The sequence below is a fragment of the Protopterus annectens genome, chromosome 13.part0, assembly GCF_019279795.1.
Source record: "Protopterus annectens isolate FY-2018-M chromosome 13.part0, PAN1.0, whole genome shotgun sequence".
NCBI lineage: Eukaryota > Metazoa > Chordata > Ceratodontiformes > Protopteridae > Protopterus > Protopterus annectens.
This window is the reverse complement of record NC_056747.1, coordinates 776,547,064-776,572,644: the sequence shown is the minus strand read 5'-3', so window position 1 is coordinate 776,572,644 and position 25,581 is coordinate 776,547,064. Positions and strand designations below refer to the sequence as shown.

The window sequence follows — 25,581 nt, the reverse complement described above, 5'->3', positions numbered from 1 at the left end:
CGGGTATCACTTCTGTGTCACTGTTAGACAGAGGCACAGTATACTAACCTCGAAAAAGGGCATAGCAAAATTAATTTAAAATGGGTGGCGAAAGCCAAACACACTCTGGCTAGGCTTATAAATGCCCTAGGGCAGATAGCCTAGTATGAACCTATGAACCTATTAATGAAGATAAGACAAAGGCTATAGCCATAAATTATGTACCCACACACAAATTGGTTCAGCAATACTCATATTTACAGGGACACAATAAAATGAAGCATTTAGGAGTGTGGATTAAAAATTCTTCTGTTATGGCAGCTAAGGATATGTGGGAAGAAGCTAAACAAAGGACAATACAAAACTGAGAAATTGGAAGCTCTCATTTATGAACATGGACAGCAAGATACAAGAAGTGAAATTCTTTTAGTCCCTTTAATTTTATATACAGGTCAGACATCTTTTTATAAACCAGAGGAGAAGCTGTGAAAATAATAAAGAATTGAAGGAATTTATCTAGGAGGGAAAGAATTAAGTGGAATAAGTTGTTTTTCCCAACAGAACAAGTTGATTTAGGATTATCTGATTTGAAGAAGTATTTTAGAACTACAAAGTTAAGGCACAGGAAAGGGATAAAGATGAAGCTGGGGGGGGGGGGGTCAAGAAATAAGGACAAAGTGGGATTTTGGATGCACATTCATGAAGATAACCACCATCACCATACACAAAAAGTAGAGTTGTGCACACTTACCATAAATGTAGATGTTTGAGTGTATTCACTGTTGCAGTCATCACATTTGGGTTATCCCTGCCAGGGTAGTAGCCCTCGGCAGGCCCGAATACCAGAGGCTTAGTATTTCTGCATTGGTTGCTGTCGCTTCAGCACTGACGTCAGGTGGTCAGTAGTATAAAATAAGGCAGCTGACGCCATTACATTAATTTTTCTTGCCTTAACTGTCAGGAGCCCCCAAGTGGGAGCCAGGTTATGGTGAAAGAACCCCACCAGTAGAAAGTAAATATCAAAATGTCCCTTGTAAGGAAAGAGAAGAAGGAAGAGGGGGAGGCAGGGAGACCAGGACTGCAACAGTGAATACACTCGAACATGTACATTTATGGTAAGTGTACATAACTGTACTATGTTCTTCATGTTTCACTGTTGCAGTCATCACATTTGGGTTGATTCCCAAAGCTGAGAAAAAGGATAGAGGCAGTCAAGGAGACTAGGGGCTGGCTAGGATGCCCTGCAAGACTGCAATGGCAAAACCTGCCCTGGATTTGGAGAAGACAGGCAGGTGGTAATGCTTGGTGAAAGTGTGAACAGATGTCCAGGTGGCAGCCTCCAGGATGTCCTTGGTGGGGACTCCTCTGAGGAAAGCTGCAGAGGTGGAGGTTGCTCTGGTGGAGTGAGTCCTGACCCCCTTAGGGGGAAGTTTTCAGTGCTGCTTGTAACAGAAATGGATGCAGTGTGCTATCTATTTGGAAATTGTTTGCTTGGAAATGGCTTTGCCCATTGCCCCTGTAGCAAAGCTAACCAGTAATTGATCAGACTTTCTGAATAGTTTAGTCCTGTCTAGATAGAATCTGAGCTGTCTGTGCACATCTAGAGTGTGCAGAATCCCTTCCCCCTTATTTTGTGGGTTAGGAAAAAAGGTGGGCAAATAAATGGATTGGTTGAGAGCCACACTGGACACCACTTTGGGCATGAAGGATTGGTTAGTTCTGTGGGAAACTCTGTCAGTATGGAAGATGATGAAGAGCTCCACAGCCATGAAGTGCTTGTAGCTCAGAGACTCTTCTGGCTGAAGTGATGGCCAGAAGAAAAGTCGTCTTCTATGAGAGAAATTTTAGCTCTGCTGAAGATACTGGTTCAAAGGGTGGCAGGGTGAGCTTTTCCAACACAAAGTTAAGGTCCCAAGCTGGGGTGGGTGCTCTTCTGGATGGCCTCAAGTTGCTAGCCCCTCTTAGGAATTGTTTGATTAGAGGGTGTGGGAAAAGGGGCTGCTCAGTGTGGAAATGAGCAGAGATAGCAGAGGCATGAATTTTAATAGAAGAAAAGGAGGGGACCACTGTGTACCAGGTCAGATAGGTAATCTAGGATGAGAGGCAGGGAGGGCTGTGCCGTATCAGCTCCCTTGGCCTGAATCCAGATGCAGAACTCTTTCCATTTGCTAGCATAGGACTTTCTAGTGCTAGGGCGTCTGGCCTCACGTATAACATCTAGAACTTGTTTACTGAGGTTGGCAGATTAATCGGTGGTCAGGGAATAAGCCAGGCTGCCAAATTGAGGGTCTGCAGTTGAGGATGCATGAATTCTCCTTCCCTCTGGGTCAGAAGGGTTGGGGTCTGAGCGAGATGCCATGGTGGCAGTGGGGTCAGGCTGCGCAGCAGTAGGTATCAGTGCTGGTGAGGCCAGTCTGGAGCAATAAGAATTGTCCTTGGTTTTTCCTCCATTATTTTGAGCAGTACCCTGGTGATGAGAGGTAGTGGAGGAAATGCATAGACCGATAGATTGACCCAGGGGAAGGATAAGGCATCCGCTTTCCAAGACATGCAGTGATGTTCTCTGGTGCAGAACTTGCTGAGCTGATGGCTGGTGTGGGAGGCAAATAGGTCGACCTTCGGGGTGCCCCATTTATGAGTTATTAGGGTGAAGGTTCTTTTGTCTAGCTGCTACTCATGTGGGTCCAGAAGATTTCTGCTTAAGTGGTCTGCCAGAGAGTTTAGAGAACCTGGCAGGAATTGTGCTAACAGGTGGAGTTGCATGGCAGAGGCTGTGTGCCAAAGGGTCATGCCAACCTGCATAGAGGGTAGGAGTGAGTCACTCCCTGCTTGTTGATATACCACATTACAGTGGTGTTGTCTGTTTTGATCAGGACAGCCCCTGGGGAGAGTAGGGGCCTGAAAGCTGTCAATGTGTGTTGGACAGCTAACATCTCTTTCTGGTTGATATGCAGATGGATTTGCTGTGGGGCTCCATTGGCCCTGTATGCACCTGCCATCCAGGTGAGCACCCCAGGCATAGCCTGATGCATCTGTGGCTAGGGTCTGGGCGGCGTGGGGTGGTGAGAAAGGTAGACCCTTGTTGTGGGAGCATGCTGCTGCCCACCAAAGAAAATCTTTCCTTAGGCAAGGTTTCACTGGTATAAGAGTTTCCAGGTCTTGAGTGTGTTGACACCAAAGGATTTTTAGGTACCATTGAAGTTTCCTCATTTGCAGTCTGGCATATGGAATGAGTAAGAATGCAAGACGCCATGAACCCCAGACCTTGCAGGACTTTCCTTGCAGATAACTGGGGTCTGGTGGCTAGTGGAGAGAAGTAGGCTGTTAGGTAAGTTTGCTTTTCTGGTGTAAGGAATGCCATCTGGGATGCTGTGTCCAGGCTTGCTCCCAGGAATATAATCCTTTGGGTGGGTACTAGTTTGGATTTCATTTAACTGATAATGTACCCTGGGGAGGGCAGTAGGGACTTTACAAAGGTCAGGTGCTTGAGCAGCTTTTCCTGACTGTCTGCCTGAATTAGGCAGTTGTCTAAGTATGGGTAAATTTGGATATTCCTTTGTCTGTAAAAGTCAATGGCGGGAGCCAGACATTTTGTGAAAACTCTGGGAGCAGTAGATAAGCCAAAGGGAAGTGCAGAGAAATGAAAGTGCAGGGATCCTGCCCTAAAATGTAGACATTTCCTGCATGATTCCCTGATAGGGATGTGGAGGTAGGCCTCTTTTAGGTCTAGGGTGGCCAGCCAAGCATCCTTGGAGAGCATGGGTAGCAGTTGCTGGAGGGTGAGCATTTTGAATTTTGGTATCACCAGGAAGGTGTTTAGAATGGATAGATCGAGAATGGGGTGCCAGGTGCCCTCTTTTCTGGGTACCAGAAATAGTCCGGAGTAGAATCCTTGGCCTATCTGTTCTGCAGGAAAGTACAGTTGTGTACCTACCATAAATGTAGATGTTCGAGTGTATTCACTGTTGCAGTCATTCTCTTGGGTTATCCTGCTGGCAGGCTACCCGGGATTTTTAGCAGAGGTTGGTTTAATTCCTTTGGGCCCTAGAGAAATTACCTCAAGGTCAGCAGTAGGGTTTTTAAAAAGAAATTTGTGTGAGGCAGGGACTCTGTAATACCTGCCAGGTTTTCTGGGTGCAGGAGGGAGGGTGTCAGGAATCAAACTGGATTCCAGAAAAATATCAACCACAACATCCATGACTGGGGGAATGGCCTGGGGTCTGTGCTGTGGAAGATCCAAGAATTCTCCGAGTCTCTTTTTAGACTGAGAGTAGTCCTGACATTCCCATTGGAAATGCTCCCTTAAAGTATGAAGATTTTCCCCAAAGGAATTGTCCTCAGGTGGAGAAGCTGAAGGAATGGATTCCTCTGCATCAGAATCCTCATAAGCAGAGAAGGGTTGCATGTCTTCATATTCAGATGCATCAGAGTCATCAGACTCCTGTTCAGACAAAACTACTGGGGAAAGATCTCTTTTCCTTTTGGAAGGGGTAGCTTGGCTTCCCCTGATCAGCATGATAAGATCTTCCGCCATTTTAAGCATTTGAGACTGAGGCAAGGAAGCAGGTGCCTGAGATTGGGTTGTCTGTTTCTTGGGTGTGGTTCATACCCTAGGCCGTAGAAACTCTGTAGTTTTTGAAAGAATGGTAGACGTGAAAGAAGTCATCGGTATGTGATGAGAATCGGTAGTGAAAAGTACTTCCTCGGGAAGCCGGTGCCTGCTCAGAGGCTCCAGACCCCTCTGAGGGTGAGACAATCGCAGGATCCTTAGATGGCACACTGCACTCCGAAAGGGCCTTGGTACCAGCCTGCAAATCCACAAAGGCGGGCATCAGGGGCTGCAAAAGCACCTGAGGACCAGAGAACTGACGACTAGCTTAACGGAAGCGTCATTGGTAGGTTTGGACCTGTGCGGTTTGTCTCTGTCTTTATCCTTACATTTTTTAGGAAGATCTGCTGTCGGATGGCTTACCGAAGCCATATCGGAATTCGATGACTGTAAGTGAAAATATCTAGCTAAAATAAGGGCCCGACAACGTATAGTTCTGGAGTTAAAGCACAAAAGCGACAGCGAGGGATGTCGTGGTCTGGGCCTAAGCAAGTGATGCAGTAAGAATGAAAGTCTCGGTGTGGTATTTGCTTTCCACAGGCAAGACAATTGTTAACTTTTTCTGACATCAGTTAGAGCAAGAAAAAAGGATCCCCAACAGGGTACTTAGCTTTTAGTAGAAGACTTCAGCTTCAATTCGAAAGACGAAACTCAGGTAGCGGCCAACTCGTGCAAACTGCTTCTGCTTCGGGCTCCTTGGCAAAAAGACTGATGTAATGGCGTTGGCTGCCGTACTTTATACACCTGACGGCCTGACTTCAGTCCTGAAGCGACAGCAACCGACGCAGAAATACTAAGCCTCTGGTATTCGGCCGGCTGAGGGCTACCCTGGCAGGGATAACCCAAATGTGATGACTGCAACAGTGAAACACGAAGAACATCTGCATTCATAAAGTTGCAGAAAATATTCGAAGAACTATGCCAATACAGGAATGAAGAAAGGATGACTGCAAGTAGGGCTACAGAAAATAGCACATTTAGTGGAGAAAACTGGCAAAGGAACCGAGATATTGGGAGCAAATAACTAGAGAGGGAAAGGTAACAGAGTGGGATGAGGCCAAGAAGAAGCTTAGACTGCTGTTACAGACTGCCTTCCTTACCATGGATTGATAGCAGGGTAGAGGCAAAAACAAAAAAAGAAATATTGGAGTCCTTAATAAAAGACAAGCTCTAGTAGATTTTTTTAGTCAAGTCTATAACAGTTAAAAGGGATATTTAGTAGGGCATATACAATATTGCATGACAAGTATAAGAATCAATCAGAGGAGATTAAAAAGGATTGATAAGAGAGTGGAAAAACTACTTACAAAGGAACAATGAAAGGACACATGCATTGCACCCAAATATGTAACAAAATCCACAAGATTTTTACCAGGAATTGCAAAGAATTTTTCCTTGGGTAGATACAAATGTTGGCGGTGTGATTAGAAAGAGAGATAACTGGGAACATGTTTTTGGGAACGCAATGAGTCGGCAGATTTTAACACATACTCTGTCAGAAATATTGGGGGAGCAACTGGCTGTAACTAATGTAGACCAGTGTGTATATTGAACCTAGTCAGTCACTGTAGCTAGATAGCATGTGCATATAACTTACTGAACACATGAAAGATCAGTGCCATTTTGTACAGTCAGAGTGAATGCAGGCATAAATGGAGCTGCACATGGGAGTGTACTTGAAGTAATGAGTCAGTTAGCTTAAGTACATGCTCCAGTTACAGATCCTGACATGTTTATGTGCAATAAATATTTTGAACCCATACACCACTTCATCATCTCTTTTGAATAAACGAGATAAGTGACATGGAGTCTAGGTTGGGAGGGTGGCCTAATAGTTAAGGTTTTTGCCTTACAAACACAAGATGCGGGGTTTGAGTCTCACAAGGGATAATTGGCTAGGCTTAAAATGGCTCGTAAGGGCATTTAGCTTAGTACTAATCTATGAACCTATAATGGATCTGAAATTGCTTCAACTTACAAACGCTGAGACACGAAGTTAGAAGTAGAGAAATATACAGGAGCGAACTCGCAAACAGGTCAGGTTTTAGTCAAACGTACTTAAACTTGTTTAAATGATTTTCCAGTCACCAAATATGTGGCAAAGCATTCAAAACTTTCAAAATAATTACTGAGATAAATGAAACATCCGAAATAGTGCTATTACGATAAAAGTATTCAAAATAATTACAGAAATGTTTGAAAGAATTTCCAAGGTCTTTAAAATGCATGAAAAAGATAAAACAACCACATTTCTTCACAATGTACTACTTTTTCACATTAACTAAAGCTATTCGAAGGATCAGAAGTGTCTGAAATATTTGCAGTGTTTGCAATGTCAAAACAAAGCCTTTTCAGAGAGATTGTTATGCAGTTGAGCATAATTACAAGTACCTGATGTATGCTTATATTTAAATGCATTTTGTTGTTATGGCTGAGGGATTTCGCAGACCTGGACTGCTGGTGTTTGATAACAATACTGCAGAGAATTGGAGAGTGTTGGAGAAAGAATATATTTTCATACAGGCTGCATTTTCTGATACAGATGCACGTACAAAAGCAGTTATACTTCCTAATTTAGCTGGCTCATAAGCCATTGAGAGGGAAAGTTGATTTGTGTATGTACATGCTGTGTATGCAGAGGGAGTGGGAATTGCCATATTGCAACACAGGCTGAAACTCGAGAAGACCTTGAGTGCTTAAAACATAAATTTAGAGAAATGTGTAACTCTCAAATGAATATTACAATGGAAAGGCACATATTTTACTCAAGAAATCAAAAGCCCGGTGAAACAATAGCAGTGTATATTACTGACTTGAGAAATAAAGCTAAAATGTGCAGATTTGGTGATTTACAAAATGAGTTAATAAAAGACAGGCTTAAGTGTGGTGTTAATAATGATGTAGTGAGAATGCTTTTGCTTCGGGACAGTGATTTAATGTTAAGTAAAGCTATATAGATTTGTCAAATATATGAGCTAATAGAAAAGCACATAAATATGGTTACAAATGAGAACAGCATGCTTGCAGTATCTACCAGTGTGAATGTTGATAGTATACAAGAGAAAGGTAAGATGAAAAAGAGATATAAACCGAAGGGTGTGGCAGTACCCAACCTTGACTATAAACCAAATGGAGCCACAGTGAACAATCTTACTGTTAACTGTTATAATTGTGGAGGCAGCAATGAACCTAAATGAGAGAAGTGCTTAGCTTTTGGTCAGCAATGTCATAAATGTAAAAAGTGGAATCATTTCAAAAGGCTTTGCATGTCTAAAGTGGCACAATCTTTTATTAAAAGAGGGCATCCAAACAAGCAAGAAGATAAGAAAGAGAGCTGTGAGCAAGCCTTTTATATTGATGGTGCCTCTGTGATCAGTGAAATGGTTAATGCAGTAGACTATCAGATGGCAGCAAAGAGTGAAATATTTTGTACTATATAAATTAATGGGAAACTTGTAGAGCTTAAAGTAGACACTGGATCCAAGTGCAATATTATATCAGCACAAATGTTTGTTAAAGTACAAGCTGGTGAGAAACTAGATTCAGCAAAGTGTGCAAAACTAGTTGCTTATGGTGGTGAAAAGATTCAGACTGATGGCGCAGTAGTCCTTTCACGCCATTCTGCTGGAAACACTACGACTTGCAGTTTTACGTAGTTAAAAGAGGCATGCAGTCACTGTTAGGCCTCAGAGACAGTTTGAGAATGGACTGATTTCATTTCATGAACAGATCCACCATCTAAGCATGAAGCACAATGATAGTTTTACACTGGCCATTTTTTGTGAATATGCTAATATTTTCAAAGACGAGCTTGGCAAACTCCCAATTACATATTCCATGAAGTTAAACCTTGAAATAAGCCCAGGCTTCACACCAGCATGGAAGATTCCAGTAGCAGTGCAGAGCAAAATAAAAGCAGAGCTAGACAACATGGTGAATTTGGGTGTCCTTACTTCAGTAAAATAACCAACTGAATGGGTATCCTCCATGGTTTTAGCTCATGAGAAAAGCTCAGATTATATTCGAATATGTACTGATCCATGAGATTTAAAGCACTTACATGTTCTCATCATCCAATGAGCAGAGTGGAAGAAGTTGCTGCTCTCATGCCAAATGCCACTATTTTTTTCAGTCTTAAATTAAAAAAGTTCCTTTTGGCAATTTCGTTGGATCACAAATCTTTATTGTTAACCACTTTCAATACACCACTTGGTAGATACAGATTTTTGAGAATGCCATTTGGATAAATTCTGCCAGTGAAATCTTTCCAGCCATACTTCATTATTTCTAACTTTTTAGTTCACCACCTCTCAAATTCTTTGCTAAAACCTTTACTAAAAAATGCTTGGCAAGATAATTAGTAGCAATCTTTCATCTTATATCTGACTGATGTTCAGTTATGCGGTCCTTAAGCCTTCTTATAGATTTTCCCACATAAAAGCTGGAGCAAGTGTGGCATGTAGCTAAATAACCAACTATGTTAATCATATTGCAGGTAGCATGGGTTTTAAACACTTATTGTCTACCAGTTGTAGGATGCAGAAACTCATCTTTAGTTAGAATTAGTTTGCAACAGGAGCAATTATAACATGGATAAGTGTCATTTTTTACTAAAAACATCACTATTAGCTACATAATTCATTTATTTGTAGACGCTGTTTTGAATTTCGACAGTTCCTGTATACAAAACACGGCTTCTCCCCAATAACATTTTTAACATCTGGTAATGCAGACAGTATTTTCCAATTGTTATATATAATATCCATAATATAATTAGTTTTCCTGCCATAATTCATAACATAATGTACATACTGCTCTCTTCTATTATTTGCTATTACATCTCCTTCAGTTTGCATAAACTACGGTTTAGCTATCCCTTGCCTTTCATTCAAAACCTAATAGCTTAAATAGTCTAATAAATGTTCCTCATAGCCTCTCATTCTAAATTCACTTAGCATGTCTTTCATTTATTCATTACATATCCGTGGGGCCATATTAAGTCTGCTAGCTTGTAACAGCTGACTTTTTACAATACCTCTAAATCTATAATTAGGGTGCATACTTCTTTGATGCAGGTATTTGTTCACCTATAGTTTTTTCTTAAAAATACTGGTGTCAATTGCAGTACCTTTCTTACAAATCTTAACATCTAAAAACTGAATTTTTCCTTAGAAAAATTTAAGGAACATAGTGGTTGTATCCAAATAGATAACAAACTCAATCAGATCTTGATCACTTCCGACCCAGACTAAAATAAAATATCATCGACAAAGTGTTTGAAAACGGGCATCTTTTTAAAATACCAAGTTGCTGAATTAAAAATAAATTCAGATTCTCGCTTGCTAAGTGCCACATTTGCATATGTATTGGCGAAGGAAGACCCCATTGCCAGCCCAGAAACTTGATGGTATAACTGTTTCTCAAAAATAAAGACATTACTAGTAAGGACCACTACGAATAAATCACAAACTGTTTCCACCTGTCTGATAGAGAAAGTACTCTTCGTATAGCATGAATCCCATTCACATGAGGCATCACTGTGAATAAATAATTAATACCAAGTGTTACTAGTGTATAATCAATGTATTTTTAGACATATAAAAACTGTATAACTTATGCAGAAAATCTCCTGTATCACATATACAGCTCTGAAGTCTATTTAAAAAAAGGTTTCAGCCTATCTTCCAAATGCAAGGAGATGGGTTCATTTACCCATCCCCTGCCTGAAACAATAGGTCTCATTGGTGGACGCATGACATTCTTATGGATTTTCGGCGGCCCAAATAATATGGGAGTAATAGGATGAGATACAGTTAAAAAAATATACAAGTCAATTGATAAATCTCCAGGTAGCTATGTCGCTTGCTAGCTCAGGATAAAACAAGCGAGCATCGTGGGTTCTTGTTCAAGCAGCTTTATTGTATGCAAACGCATCATAAATGGGTTAAGTAACTAACTTATAAACAGATTAGCTATCATAGGTAGGTACTAGGCTATCGGCCCAAGGGCCTAAGTAAGCCTAGCCATCAAGGTACCATAGCTTACGCCACCCAAGAAAGTTATTTTCCTGTGCCACTGTCCAGCAGAGACACAGAAGTCATTCCTGGGATGTATTTCCTATTTCCCATCCACTCATCAAGATTTTTCTTGAAGAGTGCTAATGAAGAACTTTGCTTGACATAGATGGGTAGCTTGTTCCAGAGTATAGGAAGTCTCTGGGACAGGAATCTGTTCCTCCAGCGTGTCCTGTTTATTGTGGTGACAAGGTTTAGGTCCCTAGAGCGTGTAGCTTGGAGGGATTGGGATTTCTTTAGGTGTAGCATGTCCAACAGCTCTGGGTTTGACATAGCTTTATATGTTAGGCAGAGATCACCTCGGAGTAGGCGATATGCTATGGAGTAAAGCTGGAGTTTTTTGAGGTGGTCAGTGTAGGGCATTTGTTTGAGGCCAGTAATCCTCTTTGTGAGGTACTTCTGTGGCCTTTCCAGCTGCTGCAGATGTCTTGTGAGGTACATTCCAAAAGAGGCGTTGTACTCTATAATGGGTTTAATGAGTGACGAGCAGAGGGGAACAATGACCACTTTTTTCCTGGATGAGAACCCTTTTATGATGACGTGTGCCACGTAGAAGGACTTCCTGACTACTGTGGCGATGTGACTATCAAAGGAGAGGCTACTGTCCACCTGGGTCCCAAAGTCTCTTATCACACATTCGGTGTTAAGTAGATTGCTGCCTATGTGGTAGTTCATGGGTACAGAGCTTTTACTAAAGGGGATGACACTGCAATCTTTGGCATTAAGCTTGAGGCCATGGCTCTGACACCAGGCATCTGTCTCAGTGAGGCCCTTCTGTAGGATGTCCACATCATTTGGGGACTTGACTATGGTGCCTAGTTTGCAGTCATCTGCGAACTTCGTAAGCCAGAGGCCTTCTGTGTTAGCCTGTACTTCAGAGAAGTAGATACCAAACAGGAGAGGTCCCAGGACGGAACCCTGTGGCACTCCACTTGTCACTGCATTGAGGTCAGATTTGGAGTCTGCAACTTTTACAGTGTGCACCTAGATGTAACATTCTGGCTGCACCTTCAAAATGGCACTAAAGCTAACACTTGCTTGATATTTATATGCACATGCACATCTTGAAAATGCTTCTTAAAGGTACAGCACGCCTCTTATTCTACAAACTGTAAATCATAAACATGGTTATTAACTCTGCACATCATAGCATTAAGACCACATGAATTTATCTTCAAAAATACCTCATCATCATTCATAAACTTATCCATAAACACCAAGTAGTCAGTTTTGTCAAGGATGACTATCGTGCCACCCTTGTCTGCCTGTTTGATAACAATATTGGAGGCATTTTGTAACTTAATGAGTGAATCATATTCTTCCCGGGTTAAATTACAAGTTTTCACTCTGTCAAAAAATGGAAATCAACTATAACTGAAGTACTGAAATTGAAGTTGGATGTTTAGAAAACAGAAGGAGCAAATTACATCAAAATAAGTGGAAATTGTTGGAAAATACACACAATAACATTCAGGAGAAGAAGTGAGGTTTACGGAAAGGCAGGAATTGAGCAATTTATATAATGTTGGAGTGAATGACAATTACAAAGAATGAAAACATATATGTAAAGTATAATCAATGAAAACATGTTATTATGGTTTGTTTTCTTTTTTATTAAATGTGTGGCTATGTCTTAAGTGACAATTTAATAAAGGTTTTAAAAAGACTAGACTGTAATACTCATATTTCATTTGAGATATGGATATCATAGGTAGAGATAGGGACCTGTCCTCCGCCCCAAGCAGTTGGTGTCATCTTCAGGTAGTTTTTTTTTTTTTTTTTTTTACTAGAACACCAACACCAACAACAATACAGGCTCCAATATGTGGAAATCTTTTTTGTATAACAACATATTTCATGATTAATGCAGCATGGACCAGTCTCACTTAGATCCACATACCTTGGAAAGTCAGTTATTAGATTTTGTGGAGCATCCAGGGGTGAAAGGAACTATTTAAGTCCTGATTAGTCTTACATGTATGTTAATTTAGAACCTCCCAAGTACATGTGAATATATGGGGTATAGAGAGATGGAGGAAAGCATCCATGTGAAAAAGACTGGGGGGAGATATGCGAGGTGGTCTCACGCGTCAACAGAGGGTTCTAGAAGGAATTTCTTTCTAAAGTGAAACCTTACTGTTTTTCAAACACAAGATATGATGTTTCAAACATCGCTGAGCGGTCTTGTGGTTATTGGAAGTGGCATGGAGTGAAAGAAACTCCTTTTCATATTTTCTGGGGCTGTGAAAAGAATACAGGTTTCTGGGGATCATCACAAGAAGCTTAAAAGAAACTGTTTGAGGTAAATCTGGGCTCAAAAGGTTCCCATTTGGTTTTGTACCTATGTAAGGGCAGACTAGGTTTTGTACTGGTTAACTCACAACAGGGGATTTTACTTACTTACTAGAAATGACTGTAAAAGTTACTATAAACAGATGTCTATATTATGCCCCCAAAAATGCCATGAATGCTTAGAAACTATTGGAAAAGATGACAATGAAGACAAGATGATCTGCAAAAATGAATGTGAAAATAAAGAAATCTGAAATGATTGACTAATGTTCTACAATTTCTGGCAGAACATAAAGGTTTGCCAGTTTTACAAGATGAAGCATAAATGCTGAGATAAAGAAAGATCTTGTATAAACTGCGGTGTGATTAACTACAAGCATCTGGATATTTTTTTGGTTCTGATATCGGAGAATAGCTAAAACATTTTCTGCTTTTTGTCTCAATTTAATTGCATGTTCTATTACTTATGTGATACCCACTGTATTGCAAACTGGAAACATGCTATTCTGATTACATCAGTTTTGTTGTATATGTTAAAGCCACCTCAATACAATTTAAATGACAAAACTATATTATCTACCTGTGATCAAACATATTATATCTAAAAAATGCAATAAAAAAAGGACAAACCACATTTGCAGACAGAACAAAATGTATGTGGATATATTTTATTAGATCTGTTACCACCTTTGCTGCTTATTTTACAGATGTTTCAGCTCAGGATGTTTATGATGGTGCAGCATATGGTCAAAGTCCATGCATCAAACACTTGGAGCAAGCTGCCTGGTCTAAAAGCAAAAAAGGCTATGGTAGGGCAGCATTGCAAAGAATCCTGTTTCACTGTCAACCACCTTGGATTAATCTATAAAGTGCTTGAGATTCTGACCAGCTCTTATGTGCACTGCTACAAGAGTCCTGTCTCTGAAGGAATGCCAGCACAGTTGTGTGAAGTTCTGAGCATAAAATAAGATTTTTTTATGGGCGATACTCTTGTTATGATGAGGACCCTGTCACTGTCTTTCTGTCTGGAGTTCAATTTGATTTGAACTGCTGGCTTTATTTAAAGAGTACTTATCATTTCAGTACTACTACAGAGTGCTTACAATGCTGAGTGATTGTATTTTTTTTTTATTAAATTTACATGTTTGTTATTAGGACAAATGAAGATGACATAGGTTAACATTGCTTTTACAAAGAGCAAACATTCACTGACACAAGCCTGGCAGAAGCATGAATGTAACATTAATGCTGCTAGGAAACCACCTGAGTATCTGAAGTATGAACAGATGATAACTGATGGTGGGTAGAAACTGAAACATAAATACGTCTAGTCTAAAGCCTCTCCCTTACAAGATCTACTGCTATGGTGAGTATCTCATATAACTCTACTTTCCTATGGCTATTTGTGATGAATCACACATTCACTCACTGCAAAGTTTCTTTTTGTACTCTGAAGTAAACGGGAATCTGATGTGAAAAGACCAAATGAGAAAGTAAAAATTTGCTGTCACTTTACAATGTCATGTCCTGCTACTGGATGGACAAGAATGTCTTTGCCCTTTTCAGGCCAAACAAAGTAGGGTCCTTGCTATAAGAATTCCTTCAACAGGTCAGCCGTAGTACAACCCAGCAAACTGCAAAAATCATAAAAAGGGATTATCAGTGTTTAAAAGCAGGGCATAGCCACATTTATTATTATATGATGTTTCTAGGCCTACTGAATAACAGAAAGACAACATTATTTCCCACAGTCCTTCACTCTATGTTCTAAGTATGCGATCAGGGCCACTAGCATGCTAAGAAAATACAAAACCAGGCTGCACTGATTTTCAGTTTAATGTTAACACAGGTTACCTTACCTTTCCGCTTTTTGTCTGAATCCTGAATGGAATGGTGGGCGAGTGCAGAAGTAACCAGGACTCATGTTCAGTCACCTTTTTTTTCAAGCGATCCATCACCCTGCTTTGTCCCTTGCAGGCTTTCTATAAAAAATAAATTAGGAAGAGAAAGAAAGTTAAAAAAATGCTTCTCAGACAGGTAATGCACATAACATGAAATTCTGATATGGTCATATTTTGTAAGAATATACCATACAGAATCTGAGATTACCAGTGAACACTAATTGCTACTTGGCTTCAACCAGTCATAACCTTCCCTGTAATATATCTACGTTTGAGTTAATACATTAGTTTATGTAGCAGATCCTCCTAACTTCTAAACATTTAGCTAGTCTGCAGAAGACAGGTACTGCAGTGTGGCTGTTTTGCTACTTGTTTCTCCCTCCTCTTCATGTAGACTTTATTTGCTTGATACTTGGGGTAATGCACTGATTCAGGTCAAACCATGTCAGTCACTGCCCAGGGAAGACTACAATACAAACTGTCTAAATAATTATCCAATGAATTAGCTGCATCAACTATTTACACAGTAAGACAATATGAAACAAAATTAAACACCTGAAATTATAACAACAGAGCAAAACATAGTGTAAAATAAATAAAACTGTAGTAAAACAAAGACATGCAGTAAAGTGGCACTGGAAGAGTTGTTCCTAACATAATATTCAGAATAATAAAATGGACTGAATAGCAGTAGTCTCAGGAATACAAGGCCAGTTTTTAAGGTACAACAGATACGGAAGGCACACACGCATAAGAGATAAATGTATACACCAGGGTATAAGGGTTTTGTTAAGCAGAGTTAGTTGCTATCCATCCCTGGGAAGGCATTCTTTATCAGCTTCTTAAACTGGCTAAAGGCAAATATCACTCAGATCCTACATGCAGGACAATCTTTTTGTTTTTTTTAAAGCAGATGTTGTGTTATATGCAATATGCAGCATTGGCAAACAGAATATCTATCAGATAGTGACACATAACTTCAATGACAAATAAAATTCTTCTTGCAGTGAACATAAGGAATCACTTTGATGATAAGAATCAGAAGAGCTTAAAAAGGACTGGGAAGAGAGACTGGATAATCAATTCACAAAGAGACAATGGGGGGATATATGTATATCTCCAAAATATGCAAGAAAGTATACACAATTTAGGATATTTCCCTGGAAGTGCTTGCATAGGTATTTTTATACCCCAAGTAGACTCCAAAGAACTTTTCCTCAGGTGAATAGCAAACTTTGGAGATACGACAGGCAAGAAAGAGGTGGCTGAAAACATATTTTTTGAGAGGGTAATGGGGTAATGGGCTAGCTGACTTTATTGATTCCCTGTAAACTGCTCTGTCTGATATGCTGGGAAAGCAGATTGGATTGAGTGGGGAGATGATTTTTTTGAGCTATGATACAGAATCGGAATTGCCTAGACATAGTAAGGCCTTGCTGAGTCTAATTATGGTGGCTGCCAAAAAAGCAATTACTAGAAAATGGAAATCAAAGTCTAAACCAACTTTACTAGAAGTAGTGAATATAGTAACGCAGATAAAACAGCTGGAATTGGGATCTTTAGAAAAGGGACAGAACAAACTACTTAGAAAAAAATGGAAATTGTGGGAACAATATATGCAGAGAAGGAACGAGGTTTAAGAGGCAGAATTTGAATGAACCATATAATGCCTTACTGACAATGACTGGATAGATTATAAATTATGTATAATGTTTGCAACTAGAGTTGTTTAAATGGTGTCTCTGACATATAATGTTTGTAACTAAAGTGGTGTCAATGTTTGTTTTTCATTGATATAAATGTAAGATTGCCTATGCCATGCAAGATGTTTATTGAAGGGAAAAAAAAAAAAGGAATCACTTTGATGGATACTAAGTTTTATGGTACTTCTAATATACACACAAACATTTTGAGATCATAATAACAAAACTCCCTCTGCAGTGTCACAGGTTCATAGGCAAAGACTAACCCATCAGTCTGAACTATTACAATCCTAGCCAATAACCTGATGTCAGACTCAAACCATGTACTTTGTACCTCCAAGGTAAAGACTTTATCCATTAAGCCAGCCCAAGCAATAGTACAGCTATGATATGCTCTTAGGACATTGTCAGTAACGTTAGTCAAGGCTGCATACTCTCATCTTTTCGAGGACTTCACCATGAAGCTGACACTGGGTGGTGTGCATTTTGTTCCCATACCTGACCACCATCTTATGAGACTCAGCTTGGTCCTCCCTGTACGAGAGATGCAGCCAGTACAGTATGGGATGTACCGTCCAGATCAGCCTGTCATCCAGGAAACCATCAGGGTTGCTTGTGTTCCCATTCTCATCCTTGATAAGATGTAAGCAAAAAGCATAGTTCTATTTTAAGCCCTTACCCTGCCTCTCATGGCAACATTTTATCATGAATTCAGACAACTGAAAGAGCATGACTTTGCTAAAGATAGAGTCAGACTCTGGAAACCATGAGGAAAATGGCAGATGGACTTATCGCTAATGGATGAGCAGGGAATAAAAAAACAATGATAATGGATCTAGTACAGTGCCTCTATGTCAAGAAACCAGGACAGAAACCAGGACAACATCAAGGAATGGCAATGCAGACATTATTGCTAGAAGCAAAGCTACCTCCCATTTTCCAACATATTCACCCAATATGGCCTCTTCACAGAGTCAAGACAAAAATCAAAGTGATTCTTTAAACATCTGTTGTACTATCCTTTGTACTCTATGTCTCTGAGAAATGGAATGCAACAAAATGCATTACAGAAAAAAACAGTAAGCACTTTTCTGACAACTATACACAATGCCTCTGACATGGAAAAACAGCAAACACTAAAAGAAGTGAAAAAATGCTAAGTTTACAAGACATTGGGATCATCATGGATGCTACAGAAGACCCTGAATGTGTAATGACAAAGGCATATTTCTAATGATAAAGTGACAAGAAGAACTGGTGTAGGAAGACTGCAAATACTATAGCACATCATAGATGGTGATGGACTGGATAAGTCACCAGAATGCCTGGAGAAGGTCCTGCTTATGCAAGCAATGCAATGGGTCCCAGGAAATGGCAGGGGAGGCAGAGGAAGAATATTTAACAATAACTTACAAAGGAAAGAATAATAGATTGCTAGCTATTCCAAAGCCACTGAATCATACAATCATTCATGCCTTCCCTCAGGCCACACCTCCATTCTCCAGGAAGGCAATTCAGTCAAGCCTGGAGTAAACTTCTGGATCCCCATCTAGTTCTCTAGGATAGACTTAAAAGAAAATAACGAGTCACACAGCTTAAAATTCGGGGGAAGTTTATTCCAGCGGTTTGTGAGGAACCGCTTTCTAAACCTGCTCCTATACCATGTTTTATTTATCTGCTATCTATTTAAACTCTGAACAAAAGGATAGAGCTTCCAGCCTATCTTAGTAGCTCAAGGACGTTAATCCTGTGGTCGTTTTGGTTAGGAGCCTTTGAGGTCCTTCTAATTGTTTGATACACTAAAATACATCGCAATGGGGGCAATAAACTTGATAATTGACCTGATCGATGCTGAGTGATTATTTCTTCAAACAATGATGATATAACAACCACCATCACACGATGATCAAAACAGAGGCCATCAACCTGAGCATGCAGGTTCCTGGTTACATGTTAATTTATTTATTTGACATTTGTTGACCGGGAAAGTCCAACTGGGTCAGGAACCCATTTGCAATGGAGGCCTGGGGAGAAAAGCTCCACAGAATAAAAAATAAAAACATTGACAAAATGAAAGTTCAGAGATATTAAATTTACATAGTGTAGGTTACAATAAGTTACAGGCAGAGAATTAATATAAAATTACCACAGTACCACTGACAGCAGATAAAGTTACCACAGTAAATATTGAAATCAAGAAATAGAGAGCTGTGAATTTATACAGTTGATGTATTACTATAATTCTTTAGAAAGGCTTTTAGAATGTAATTTGAAAAAGATTTGGTATAGTTAAAAGTCATCTTGTATGACATTTGGCAAGACTGTGTACCATTAGAAAAGAGGGTAAAACAGTTAATTAAAATATATCAGTAGGCCGAGCAGCTTATTTAAGGAGAAAGGAAGAGAAGGAGGTTCATATTTGCAATTGGTGTGAGAGTTTTTAGTTGTGTTGTATGTAAACTATGATGAGGGCAAGATGAGGAGAGGAGTTTTCTACCAAAAGTGATAATGCCACACATTTAGTTTGAGCCACGTTTTAGTACACCAAGACTTCATTCTGTAGGATTAGGTGTCACAGAGTGACTTAACACCAATGTCCAGTTTGCATTCATTTGCATACTTTGTTAGCCAGATGTCTTGGTTTTCTGTTTGGAGATTTGAGAAGTGAATACCAAAAAGGAGACGTGCCTGCACCGAGACCTGAGGGACATCACTGCTCACTGTCTTATTTTCTGATGAGGCAGCTGCAACTCTACTGTGTAGGTTCTGTCTTTCATCCAGTTTGTTATCCATCTTACTATATATGGGATGACTTTTAAAGCATTTAGCTTTTGTATGATGCCAGCATGGAGAGTGGTATCAAAAGCCTTGGCCAGGTCAAGATATACTGTATGCACTGTACGGCCACCATTTACAACCCATGTAAATTTTCTCAAGAAGTTTGCTAGATTTAAAAAAAAAAAAAAAAAAAAAAAGCCCCTGGGGGTCAAGTTTAATAACATCCTTGACATCACAATTTATTATGTTAGTTATAAAACATTTGCAAATGAATCTTGTAAGGCTAATAGGTCTGCAATTAACTGGGTCACTCATATGACCATCCTTAAGGAAGGTCATCTCTGAAGTCATTTTTAGTGTGTCTGTCTGTTTGCGCATGCACTCTTTTTAAATAACAAACACTTCTTTCTAGTGGCAATGGTTCTACACATTATCTCCAAATCATTTAATCTCTTCTTACCACATTCTCACAATAATCACCCACATATAAGCCATCTGAAATAAATACCCACATTACCTCTGTAACAGAAACATCAACACTGCAGTGCAATACACATCAGGGACAAAACCAGTGGCTGAACTTAGGTTAAATGGTTTAAATACTGTGTTTGCACTCTGCACAGATAGGTTTATCACTACTAACTAAGCAACCAGGTATATTTTCAGGCCCTTCATGTGGAAACATGCACAAATTATAGGACTGGAGTGAAAGCATGCTAGCAGATGTTCTTGCACAAGTGAGAGGCTCTAAGTCAGTACAGCACAGGTTAGAATAAAGCACAATAATGCAATATAAACATGGCAAACAGAAATGCTACAGTACAGACAGAATAGACCCCTTCACAGAGAAGAGAAACTGACATGTCAAAAAAAAAGACAAGACAAACACAAACAAGTCACAACATATACAGGACAAAAAATAACATGCTGCAACACACACAAGGCAATTTCTACACAAAACAATACAAATATGGCAAATACCACATAACTACAGTACAGCAGGAAAAAATTGTAAATCCTGCAAAATAGAACAAACACCAACATACTACAATATGGATTAAATACTTACATAGGAAACACAGACAAGGGAAAGAAAGGGATGTGACAATACCGACAAAATGTCTTCATGCTTATATACAGAGACACAGAAGTGACAATATTTACACTGTACAGACAAGGCACATGCTTACAAAATGTAATCCACAGGCAGGGCAAACAATATAGCTGTAGCAAACATTAGCACACTACACTAACAACAGGAAAAGTACCTACCTGAATTAAAATGTAATACATAATTCACTTTAGATATAGTAAATGCTCACACATGTCAAGATAAACACTCTCATATCTCATTTATAGGTTCATAGGTTCATAGGTTCATACTAGGCTATCTGCCCAAGGGCATTTATAAGCCTAGCCCATAGTTATGTGGCTTTCGCCACCCCTTTAGTTTGAAGAAAACTATGCCTATTATTTTGCTGTGCCTCTGTCAAGCAGTGACACTGAAGTAATCCCTGGGGTATATCTGCGATCTCCCATCCATTGGTCAAGATTCCTCTTGAACAAGGCCAGCAAGGTGCTCTGCCTCACATGGACCGGGATTTTGTTCCACAGCATAGGGAGTCTCTGGGTGATGAATCTGTCCCTCAAGCACGTTCTATTAATAACCATGTCAAGGTTTAAGTCTCCCGCCCTTGTGGTTCTGAGGGATCTAGATTTTTTGAGGTGAAGCATATTCATCAAATCTGGGTTTGACATGGCCTTATATGTCAGGCACAGGTCACCTCTGAGCAAGCGGTATGCGACTGAATAGAGCTGGAGTTCTTTCAGTCGGGCAGCATAAGACATATTTTTGAGACCCTTTATCCTTTTGGTGAGGAACTTTTGGGGCCTTTCCAGCTGCTGCAGGTGTCGGGTCAGATACATTCCGAATGGGGCATTGTACTCGATTCATAGGTCTAATCTGTGATGAGTACAGGGGGACGATGACCTCCCTAGATCTAGATGTGAATCCCTTCATGATCAGGTGGGCAATGTAGAAAGTTTTCCTAACTACTTTGGCAACATGAGTGTCAAACGAAAGGTTACTGTCAACCTGGGTCCCCAGATCCCTGATGACTTCTTCTGTGCTCAGTGGATTGCCACCTATATGGTAGCTAGGGGTAACCTTGTTTTTCCCGAAGGGTATGACTAAGCATTTCTTGGTGTTTAACTTTAGGCCATGGCTCTGGCACCAGTTATCCGTTTCTGTGAGGCCCTTCTGAAGGATATCTGTGTCAGATGTGTTTTCGACTATGGCGCCCAGTTTGCAGTCATCTGCAAACTTTGTCAGCCATAACCCTCTTGTGTTTGCTCGTACTTCAGAAAAGTAGATGCTGAACAAGAGTGGTCCCAGGACTGAGCCCTGTGGGACACCACTTGTGACAGGCTTTGAGTCTGACATGGCGCCAGCAACTCTGACCCTGTGGGTTCTGTCACTTAGCCAGTTTGCAACCCATCTTGTGATGTATGGGTTTACATTCAAGCTGATGAGTTTTTCGATGATACCTGAGTGGGGTATTGTGTCGAAAGCCTTTGCCAGGTCGAGGTAGGCTGTATGGACTGCCTTGCCCTCATCAATGGCCTTGGTGACTGTTTCGAAAAAGTCAACCAAGTTTAAAAGGAATGATCTGCCTTTGACAAAGCCAAACTGGGTTGGATCCAAAGTCTGCAAGTTCCCTATGTCTTTATTTATGAGTTCCATTATGATCCTCTCCATGGCTTTGCAGATAAGGCTTGTCAAGCTAATGGGACGGTAATTTCCCGGGTCGGTGGAGGCACCGCCCTTGTAAAGTGGGACCACAGTCACCGTGCGCCACTCCTTGGGTACATATCCTGAGGTGAGGCTAAGATTAAACAGCTGTCCTAACTGTGGGTTTAATTCCTCATTGAGTTCATGGAGCACACAGCCGGGGACACCATCCGGTCCCATGGATGCTGTGTTTTTTGCCTTGGAGAGAGCAGTTCTCACTTGGGCGTTGGAGATGTTTGGGGGGCTACAATCCTCTGGTATAGATATCTCTCCTTTTGGGGGGGGGGGAGTTTGCACTGAACCTGTCAGCCAGTATGTTGGCAATGTGTGTAGGTTCAGTAATCTTCACATCATTTTGAACTAATTCTGAGCATATCTGGGAGTTTCCTCCTAGGTTTCTAACATAGCTAAAGAAGGCCTTATGATTGTCTTTTGAGTCCTTGGCGATTTTTCTTTCAAAATTTGCCTTGGATGATTTTATGAGAGCTCTTAGTTTTTTACTTATAATGATCAAAGGTGTCTTACCTTTCAAGGATTTTGCTCTGTCTTGTAGTAGCTTCCTCCTTTTGTTGTAGAGCTTGTTTATGGCTGGGGTCCACCAGACTGGACGCTTGCCTTTGGTACAAAGAGTCTTAGTTTTGTTTGGGATTGCCTGATCCATGCAGTCCTGTAGGTGCTGGTAGAAGGCATTTGTAAGTAATTCAGCGGTTTGAGTAATGTTTACCACTGGCTCAGGGGCCTTAAAGGAGACCACACTAGTTTTTAGAAGTGTGAAGTCGGCTTTTGAGAAGTTTTTCACTGTGGTCTTTTTATTTCAGGTGGGGCGGATGAGGACCTCCAGCGAGATTAGTTTATGATCTGATCTCACCAGTGAGGGGTATACTTCCGGTGTTGAACATTGTGATCCCATGTTCGTGATGATGAGATCAAGTATGTTTTCTCCTCTTGTGGGGATGGTGACTAGTTGTTCCATGGCATTTGAGTTTATGAACTCCAGGAACCTTTGGGCTAGAGTGTTTGGGCTTGAGTAGTGTTCCCAGTCTATATTAGGGTAGTTGAAATCACCTAGTATGATGGTGTTTGGAGATACATTTATCCCCTCCAGTGTTTTCAGGAAGGCCATGTGAGGTTCCTGAGTTTGAGCGGGTGGCCTGTAACATGCTACAAATTGCAGAGCAGTCTGGCCTATTGTTAATTGTACCTGGATGGTCTCCGATGCATCGTGCGTTGCCACCAACCTTGAGGTGTGTGTGTCCTTTATGAATATGGACACCCCCCCTCCTTTCTTGGTGTTGTCCGGATTTTGGGGCCGGAACGCATGATATGAGGTGAAACCTGATAGTGCTGGGGTGCTCTCAGGAGCCTTGAACCAGGTTTCTGTCACAGCACAGACATCGATGTTCTCCATACTGAGAAGGGCCTCGAGTGCATGCATCTTGAGATTGAGACTTCTGGCATTGAGCAGCATTACCCTTAGTTTTTTTCCTTTTTTGTGTTCTAGGGTGGTAGGTTTAGAATTTGAGCCTTGCCTAAAAAGGTGACTATGGGGGTGGCAAGAGCCTTTGCCAATATCCGGAAGCCCAGGGGTGACAGGTGCAAGCCGTCCCTTGCGAAGCAGCGTGGCTTGTCCAGCATGTCATCCCAGGCAGACAGACATTGGATCCCCTTTGAATGACACCAAAATTTAAGCCATTTATTAAAGCTGATCATCTTATCACTGTATTGTGGCATCATTCTAGGTGAAGGTAGGATACTGCTCAAGGTCAGGGTCATACCTGCCTGGGCTACATAATCAGAGAGCTCCTCAATGTCTCTTTTCATGTAGTCCAAGGAGGTACGTCTCAGGTCGCTGACACCAGCATGGACAATGACTGAGTCGTACTTGTACCTGCTGTTGAGAGACCTGAGTGCTTGCGTTATGTGGCGGATTCTAGCGCCCGACAGGCAGCTTACTGTGACCTTCTCCTTACTCAGTCTGGTGAGCGGGACGTCAGTGTGCCTGACTATGGAGTCACCAATGACTAGTGTGTCTGGCATTGTGTTTGGCCTTAAGGGCTGTGACTGTTTGACACTCTGACTGTGTGGTCTATGTGTTGCATGTGTTGGGTCCTGAGGTGGTAGTTGTTTGGGTGTCTGCTTTGGAGGCCTCTGCTGTTTTGTTAGATTTTTGGTCAGAGCCTCCGAGTATGTCTTTTTGTGATTATGTGTATGATTTAAAGTTGTGATGGTACTATGTGTGACTGGGTATGTAGTGTGTGTGGTTACCTTCTCCTCCTGTCTGGTCTTGCCAGTCCTATGTTGAGAGAGCTCAGCCTCCAGTTTGGCCGTATAGTTGCATCTCTCGCATGTATTTGTGTTTTGTGGGAGAAGGAGAGGATTGTCTGTGTACATGAGGCAATTGTAACATTGCCTCAATATTCCCAGGTTCACCAGTTGAGCAGGAGAGGACACTAGCAACTGATGCCTCCACAGGCTAGAAGTAACAGATAAAAAAACTTACAAAAGACTCCGGGGGATGTGGGTTCTAGGCTGGTGGGGTACTATCTATAATAATAGTGCTTTATCAAGGTGCAAGTACTGTAGGAGCAAGTGCTAGGCTTTACAGATAGAGAATAGTCTACTTGGGAATCAAGTAGAGATGAAGTTTTTAGTTATAGGATACGCTGGTTAGATCTGCAGTACAGTTCGAGGAAGGTAGTTTTAAGGGAAAATTTGAAGAGTGGAATTTAGGTAGCCTGAATAGTTTAACCTTGTTTAACCGCTGCTCTTGTGTGCAACAGTGGCAACTCCGCGCTAAATCGTGCTAACGCGTGCTTTATAGCAGGGGGCTGGAAAAAACAGGAAATGACCCAAAATGGCCAACGAATTACTAGTTGCTCTCTCTAACCACTCCTCAGAGGACAAACAAGCAGCTCAGTACTCCCCACTCCCACTGGTGAGTAAAGAAACTACCTCTGGCCACACAAGAAAATGGAGGAACACAGGAACCAAATACAAAGCCCAGGGATCAGCAAAATCTGATCAATGGAACAACTAGCTAGGAAAGTTTAGGAAAGGAGAAGTATTTTTTTGGGGGGTTTTTTAGTTTTTTTTGCAAACAGACAGAAAAATTACAGTAAATGCTTTGGTATTCGACTAAATTGCTATCAAAGGCTGGTACACTTGAGTGTATTAGCCTGTTTGTTACTTTTAAGCAAAACTTTAGCCAACAAGTGCAATCAACAATTTAAGCACAGAAAAACAGGAAAATCAGGTAATAAAACAGTAATATAGGCACAAACAGTAGTCGAAAAGCTCAAAAGATCGAAAAATGCAAAATAAAATGTTTAAAAAATACTTATAATCAAGAAAGTTGCTTTTTCTGCTCTCTAGTAAATCAAATGCTGGTACTTCCTTATTATAGTGGCCCTGGGCGATGCATTTCAGGGATTACGTTATGTTTCTGGTACATAAA

The 25,581-nt window shown here is 40.7% G+C and overlaps 1 protein-coding gene across 6 annotated transcripts in view; it reads right to left on the bottom strand.

Annotated features, from left to right (window-relative positions):
• ABR (ABR activator of RhoGEF and GTPase) overlaps positions 1 to 25,581 on the bottom strand; it is a 2,680,879-nt gene that overhangs the window by 529,420 nt on the left and 2,125,878 nt on the right. For all 6 annotated transcript variants that reach the window (XM_044054480.1, XM_044054482.1, XM_044054481.1 and 3 more), the window contains one exon: positions 14,814 to 14,936. In XM_044054480.1, the coding sequence (XP_043910415.1) occupies positions 14,814 to 14,936 (123 nt within the window). The remainder of the gene's footprint in view (positions 1 to 14,813; positions 14,937 to 25,581) is intronic.